Source organism: Colobus angolensis, unplaced genomic scaffold (genome assembly GCF_000951035.1).
Source record: "Colobus angolensis palliatus isolate OR3802 unplaced genomic scaffold, Cang.pa_1.0 Scaffold120, whole genome shotgun sequence".
NCBI lineage: Eukaryota > Metazoa > Chordata > Mammalia > Primates > Cercopithecidae > Colobus > Colobus angolensis.
In genome coordinates, this window is record NW_012113142.1 from 676,402 (window position 1) to 684,100 (window position 7,699).

Genomic DNA, 7,699 nt, shown 5'->3' on the forward strand with positions numbered 1-7,699 from the left:
ACACAGACCGTAACACAGAGGCTCACGTGTCCTACACTATGCATTACAGAAAGTATTACTCCCATCACCACTTGTGTATGCACTTGTTCACATTTAACAGGATCGTAAAAATTAATAGATAGTGCAGTTTTTCCAGCTAGATAATGCATGCAAATGGCAAGACAGTCCAAAGATACACACTGTGGAGTGAGTCCCTCTCCCCACTGGCCCCTCTGGAGAGAGCCAGGCACGGTCACAAGTTTCTTCTGTATCTCTCTGGAGATAATCACAGCCTATGCGAGCATATGGATGGATATTCTTTTAAACATTGTGTTGCGGTTTGCTTCTTGGCTTGGACGTATCTGATGATTATCATGTCCCTTACAATACACCGTGTTTTTTTACACTGCAGGAAAATCTGTGAGGGGCTAGACCGACAGGGTATTGCTGGGCGTGGAGGAGGTTGGGTCCAGGTTTTTTGCTCTTTGTGACTTTTTCATGCCTTTCAGATGTGACGACTCTCCATACGCCTTCTCACACGTGACCCATGACTCATGGGCCGAGGACTCTGCATTTGGGACCCCCACCTCCACCTCCTCAAAATGCATTTCATTCCCTTGTTAATGTGTCATTGTAGTTGACGCTTTGAGGATAGGCAGGCCTGGTAGATATAAAACAGTATTTGGCTTATGTTTAATCGCTGTCTCCTCCCACAGCCTGAGAACGCCTTAGCGTCCTTCAAAAAGGATTTGGTAGTGCTGTTTTTTATGTGTGTGTGTGTTGTTTTTAAAAAAATTTTTTTCCAAGGGACCTGGTCAAAGATTTCAAGCCCTTAAATCTGATCAACCCAATCTGGGGCGGCGGCAGCTCAGTCTCTCCTCCTCGCTGTGCCAATCTGTTTCTGTGGTGGCGGGTGGCAGCTCGGTGTTAAATTTGGAGACCCCCGTGGGTTTCCCATGCCGACCTGCATATGTCTGCAGGCGCAGGGAAGGGAGTGCCGCAGACCCCCGTCGAGTCCCCGACTGGCAGCAGCAAGTTGCCACAGGCGCGCTGGCTCTGCAGCCCCGGGATCAAGGTGGGTTCACCTTGCACCGGGCCACATGTTTCAGTTCCCTGCTCCCCCAGGCAGGCTCCCTGACAGATCAGCCCAGGGAGGGGCAGGTGGGGGCCGAGGGGGATGGAGGGGGCCCACAGACTCCCTGCTCATCTGGCGCCCTCCCCAGCGTTTTCCACACTTGACCCACTAGATGAGAAGCTGGGGGTCGGGGCTGGGACCTCACAGTCCCCTTCATACCTCCAGCGCCTGCCGGCTCAAAGACATCAGTAGACACCCACCGATTGGGTAACTGCCCCCAGCACCCCCACCCTGCGAGGTTTCCATGCAGTGGGGGAAGTAGGGACCCCCAGCTGAAAGCAGTCATGTTCTTTTTTGTTTTTCTCCTAAGTTTTCTGTGTCTGTATGCGATTGGAACGAAACATCAACTCTTTTTTTTTTTCTTTTTTGTCATATTTCAATATTGGCTTTCTTCCCCGCCTTCTTTTGAAGGCTCCTTTTATAACTTCGGCTGCTGCTGCTTAAATATAGATGTCGAAGCCCTCCTCCCTCCAGATTGTTTATATTTTTGAAGAGCCTTCTGCTTCGCTGTGACTGCTCCTCTCTTATCTGTATCCCCCGTTCCACCACATTGGTTTCGGTTGCTCTTTTTTTTTTTTCCCTGCCTTCCCTTAACTGGGATGTGTTTCAAATGTGGTCTATCAAAATGTTCAGTGTTTCCCTTTTTTCTGCAATAGCTTTGACATCTGTTCTTGAATTCTAGCCCACGTTATTCCTTAGGACTTGTTTGCCCAAGATGTGCCTGAATGCCAGAAATACTAAGGGGAGAAGAGTGTGGTGTGGTGGTATCTTCCCCTCATTGCCTGGTTTGTTGTTTTATTGTTGTTGTTTTTTTTTTCTTTCCTCCCCTGCTTTTTAAAATGTCTACGATTTCTTTCTTTCTTTCTTTCTTTCTTTCTTTCTTTCTTTCTTTCTTTCTTTCTTTCTTTCTTTCTTTCTTTCTTTCTTTCTTTCCTTTTCTTTTCTTTCTTTTCTTTTTCTTTTCTTTCTTTCTTTCTTTTTCCCTTGGAACATCTCGCTCTATTGCCCAGGCTGAAGTGCAGTGGCATGGTCTCAGCTCACTGCAACCTCTACCTCCCGGGTTCAAGCGATTCTCCTGCCTCAGCCTCCCAAGTAGCTGGGATTACACGCCCGCCACCATGCCTGGCTAAATTTTATATTTTTAGTAGAGACGGGGTTTCGCCATGTTGACCAGGCTGGTCTCAAACTCCTGACCTCAGGTGATCCACCCACCTCGGCCTCCGAAAGTGCTGGGATTACAGGTGTGAGCCACCTCGCCTGGCCTATCTATGATTTCTATGATTTCTAAGTTAACAGCATGTTTTCATCCCATCCGGCATGGCCCAACCCATGGTGGTACCAAGGAAGCATTTCCCAGCAAGAACTTGTAACATGTAGGTTTGCTGGTTTACTTCTGCCAAGGAGGAAAGCCAGTGGGCCTTGGTGAGGTGGGTGGGGCGAGGGGGTGGCAAAGGAGAGGCTATAGTGTGCTTCTTGGAGGCGTGGGGATAAATCTTGAGTTCTGATTTTTCTCACCGTTCAGCCTTTGAAATGTTAGGTTCTTGCTCTGCTTGGACTCAGGGTGACGGTCCCCACCGTCGAGAAGCCAGCTGGAGCAGCCACCTTGGATCCCAGCAGAATGGGCCGCTGTGTGTCTTTAGTCGCCGAAGCGACTCGGCAGGAAAACAGGCCTTTTGGTGGCGACAGCAGTGTGTCCTTGGGCGCCTGCTGTCAGCCTGGAACACCATTCTGGGGCCATCTGCTGCAGGCTTGTTGGAAACAGATCCTCTTGGCAGCTCTTCCCAGAATTTCCGAGGCCAGGGCACAGGTTCTCTGGCGCGTTGATTATCGGTTTGTTGCGGGGAGCAGAGCCCAGAGCCCTCGGTCCCCTGGCGGGTTCCTCATGGGGGACCCACTCCTGGTGGTCCTCAGCGTTCCCGCGCAAGTAATGTGATTTGAGAATAATCGCCAATGCCAGGTGCCTCGTTTCCGAAAAGTGGTTGGAAATAATTATTCTTGGAATTTACGTTTTAAAGATCCCTCTTGAAAACTAATCATAGATTAATGGTCTTGAACATGATGCTTGGCCTAGAGTGAGCTCACCATAAATATTTGTTGAATGAATACAAACCAAATATTAACTCCCAGAGATCCCAGGCCCACAGCGTTGAAGGACGGCCACCGGAGGCCAAGGAGGGGATAGCTGAGGAGGGAATAGCTCAGCAGAAGGACTAGAGCCCGGGAGAGTGGCTGAAAGGGACCCTTCCTTGGCTGGAAGAACAGGCGTGGAGCAGCTTGGGGAGGCGAGTCCTTTGGGCATTGGCCTGATAGTTGTGGCTGGAGCAAAAAAGATGTTTCTGTGTATTCTGTTACCGGAACAAAGTCATTTATGGCAGGCACATTGAGGCACGACCCATGGCGTTGAACGAGCTTGGTTTTCTCAACCACTGCACATGGGATGGACGAGGGATGGGTGGATAATATGATGTTCATTTCCCTGCCTTCCCTCCGCCCTCCAGTCCCTCCTCTTGCTGATGAGTTGACGATCCCTAGAGCCACTGGGGTCTCTCCCCCAGTGTTCTGGTCAAATGCAAATAGGACCCTCCTCTAGTACACAGTGCAATTACAAACTCGCTTTTCCTTTCCTGTTTCCCCCAACAGAGAGAACTCGATGCCACCGCAACGGTATTGGCGAACCGGCAGGATGAAAGCGAGCAGTCCAGAAAGCGGCTTATCGAACAGAGCCGGGAGTTCAAGAAGAACACTCCAGAGGTGAGGCGGGTGACCGTCACAATTGCTTTGAAGGGATCTTAGAATGCTGGTGCATATTCAGGCGATGCTCCGTGAGCGTTTCATTTTCATCAGTTGAATGCGCGGTCGGCAAACAACCCGTTTCTTTCCCCGGATGTCTTCAGCCCCGTTTCCAGCAGAATGCATGCCACCCTGCAGGCCGTGGGGACGTGGAAATTGATAGGTTGTCTGGAAGTATGAAAGCCAGAGCTAATTCCAGGTGCAGATACTGGACAAGCTGGATCTGTAAGAACACGTGGGCAGGTGTGTGGGTGTCTCAGACCCTGGAGTTCGTCCCAGACCCTGTCCCATGCCGGTTAGCAAGCCACCGAAGTCTGTAAGGGATCTTGTGGGGTGGAAGGCCCTCGGGGCCTGCTTCCCCGGTGCTGGGGCAGTGTCTGAAGGCTGCACGCATCTGGGCATAGCAACGCGCCTGACGCTTCTTGTAAAACAGACATTTCGCCTGCTAGGCCTTTTAAATGCCTCTCTGTTTCTTGAAATACGCCATAAAGGGCAGTGGAAATGTGCTTTTCACATACTCCTGTTTTTTCTCTCGTGAGTGTGCAATCGGGGGGACAGTGTTGAGTTGCTGGGGTGGTGTTTTTCTGCTCGTTTCCTGGGCCCCTTCTTCCTTCCCTTCAACCCTATCAGAGGCTTAGTAAGAAAAAGAAAAAGACCCAAGCGTGTTGTAGGCAGATGAGCAGTTGCGGGAATGGCTTTCCGGGTGACATCTGCCAATTTGGTCCCCATGGCACTCATGCCGTGGTCTCGGACCCCAGCCTCTCTTACGCCTTCCCCTTGTATGGGAAGGGGTCGCAGCAGCCCACAACTTTGGCCCGGCTTCCGGGCTTGGGGAATCTACAGCTCTTGGCTCCTCCATATGGGACACAGGAAGACGCCTGGAGGCAAAGCTCCTTTCTAAGAGAGATGCCCCTCTCTTATATAATATTGCTGGGAAATTATATGTGAATTGCATTTTTAAAAGCAGACTCATTTAAAATGTTTCAAAGGAGGCTTGCTAGTCAAGGGAGTGCTGGCATGAATCATTATGGAAAACAAATTAATAACCTTATGTCTTCAGAATAAATATTTTGGGAGAAAGCTTGGTAGCAGAGTGGAAAGAAGGCAACCTTTGGCCACAGAGCCAGCTAAGGGTTCAAATCTCACACCCGCTGCTCGCCTCCGCCTGCCCCTAAATGTGGGTACTTCATGTTTCACGAGACCAAAAATGAAGATGGGAGTCACTGGGGGTGCTTGGGGGTTGCTGCCTTCTCTGCCCGTGTTGGGGAGTGGGGGGCCCTATTCTCTGTGTCAGCCTTACCATGAATAAAAACAAGAGGAAAAAAAGAGCTGGGGACAGAACATCCTTCTTCTGTTGCCTCCAGCGGCTTCAGAGCAGACTTTCCTGGAACTCTGGTTTCCTAAGAACTTGTCCTTGACTCAGTTTCCCCAGCCCAAGCCCCACCACATCCATCTCGTGAGCTCCTTATAGTGCTGTTTCTGTAGCGAGTGGCCGTCCGCTGTTCTGTATTCACTGCCCTTTCCTCGGTGACCACATGTCCGCTGGTTTCCATAGAAAATCTTAGAGGTTTGGTTGGGCACAGTGGCTCACGCCTGTAATTTCAACACTTTGGAAGGCTGAGGCGAGCAATCACTTGAGGTCAGGAGTTCAAGACCTGCCTGGGCAACATAACAAGACTCATCTCTGTTATGAAAAGAAAAATGAAAACATGATTAAAAAAAAAAGAAAAGAAAATCTGAGAGGGGCAAGGCCATCCTTCTGAGGCCACGGACAATAAATACACGAGTGTAATCAGCCAGAGAACGAGGCTTCAAGAGGCCTGGATTCCCAGGTGTTCCTCAGAAGTCCCCAACTCCTCGTGACAGTGGAGAGGAGCATGTCCCCCTTTGGTCACCCTGTCTGTCCCGTATGCTCTGCTGATAAATGCTGCTTGTACTCTGCTGAGCCCTGTCCCTCCATTGTGCCTTGTGTCGAATTCCACGTTAGTTACTCAAAGACACCTGGCCTTAAACTTGGCGTTTTTATCTCCTTATGATCCCAATAAATGGAAGAGGCTTGGGCAGGCGGCAGCCTGGTAGGTACCTGCCACTTGGGGCATTTCTTCTCAGGACACATTTTTAGACTCATCTTCATGGAGAAGGGGGCTGGAACCCACCTGCTTGGCCCCGACCCCGCCACTGCCAGTGGGTGGGGGGTGGCGCCCACTTCCTCATCTTTCACTGTAGTAAGAAGGGTCTCACTGCAGCCTGCGGTCCTGGGGAGGTGGGGAGGGGGGAGCTGGCTATAGGCTTCTGCCCCGCCAGCCCCATGCACTTTCCCATCCAAGGGCCAACCTGGAAATCTGTGGAGTGCCCATGTGGGAAGTCCAAGGCGAGACCCACTTCACTTGTGCCAGCAGCCAGAGCCTCCTGCTGGAAACTTCTTTTAATTTTTTGAGATAGAGTCTTGCTCTGTCGCTCAGGTTGGAGTGCAGTGTCACGGTCCCGGCTCACTGCAACCTCCGCCTCCTGGGTTCAAGCAATTCTCCTGCTTCAGCCTCCCAAGTAGCTGGGATTACAGGCACACGCCACCACCACAGCCAGCTAATTTTTGTATATTTCATAGAGTTCACTATGTTGGCCAGGCTGGTCTCGAACTCCTGACCTCAGGTGATCCACCCACCTCAGCCTCCCAAAGTGCTAGGATTACAGGCATGAGCCATCGCACCTGGCCCTCCTGTTGGAAATTTTGAAGCCACATAAGGCCAGAGCGGTGGTGGGAGCGGGGCGCTGTGGCTGGAGTGTGCAGAGTAGTGGTGGGAGCCGGGGCCTGTGGCCGGAGTGTGCTGAGTGTGCAGGAGGCGGGGTTCCCTGCTGTTCCCTGTGACAGCAGGTGTATGTGAGTGGGGGGGCTGTGACAGTACGTGTGTGTGTGTAGATAGCACATATGTGGAGCCTCAGCTCAGTGCCTGGCCTGCGCCCCGAGGGGACATTGGGTCACCATTTGTTTGGGGTCTCAGTCTTGAGGAGCCACCACTGCCCCAACACTGGTTGTTCCTCTGGCTACACCACAGGATTGATTACTAATCATGGAGGTGACATTGGGATGTTACATGTGTAGAAACGGGGCTTGCTTAGAGCTTTCGCCCGTGGGGTAGAACAGTCTGGCTTACCAGAAGGAGGGTGTCCTCTTCCCTATGGATGCAGCCCACGATCCTTACAGCTCCATACCTTCCAGGGCACAGCGTGGCAGAGCTGGGGCTGGTGGTGTTCCTGCTGGTATGACACCAAGAGTGTTGATCTTGGTGGAAATGCCCAGCTCTCCTTTTGTTCTGGGAAAGGAGGAAAGGTTCTTCGGTGTCTGATGAATGTCTAATGTGTTCCATGAGGAGGATTAGGCACCCGTGAGGGTTCAGTGGGGAGTAAGGTTCATCTGCCATTGGAGATTTCACCATCTAGACTGGCCCTTCCCAGATGTCACTGGGAAAAGCTCTAGTCTAGGAGGGAGAAGGTGGGCTCTGATGGGGACGTGGCCGGGGAGGGATGTTTTGTGGTGACTGGGACTCCGACAGGTGGGAGAAGCCACAAGAACATCAGGAGGTGAGCGCCAAGATGACTGGAGCCTTGAAGGGTTTTTCTAGGGACAGGATCCTGCTCTGTCAGCTGGGTTGGAGCGCAGTGGCACGATCACAGCTCACTACAGCCTCCAACTCCTAGGCTCAAGGGATCCCTCCACCTCAGTGTCCTGAGTAGCTGGGATGACAGGCACGTGGCACCACAATGCCTGGCTATTTTATTTTAATGTTTTTTTTGGTT

At 51.4% G+C, this 7,699-nt stretch overlaps 1 protein-coding gene across 1 annotated transcript in view; it reads left to right on the plus strand.

Moving 5' to 3' along the window:
• The first annotated feature begins 409 nt into the window (after nt 1-409).
• Nucleotides 410-7,699, plus strand: part of CUX1 (cut-like homeobox 1) — a 376,408-nt gene continuing 369,118 nt past the window's right edge. The window contains exons 1-2 of the mRNA XM_011929952.1: nt 410-1,054; nt 3,755-3,865. Of these exons, the coding sequence (XP_011785342.1) occupies nt 950-1,054; nt 3,755-3,865 (216 nt within the window). The 5' untranslated portion in view covers nt 410-949. The remainder of the gene's footprint in view (nt 1,055-3,754; nt 3,866-7,699) is intronic.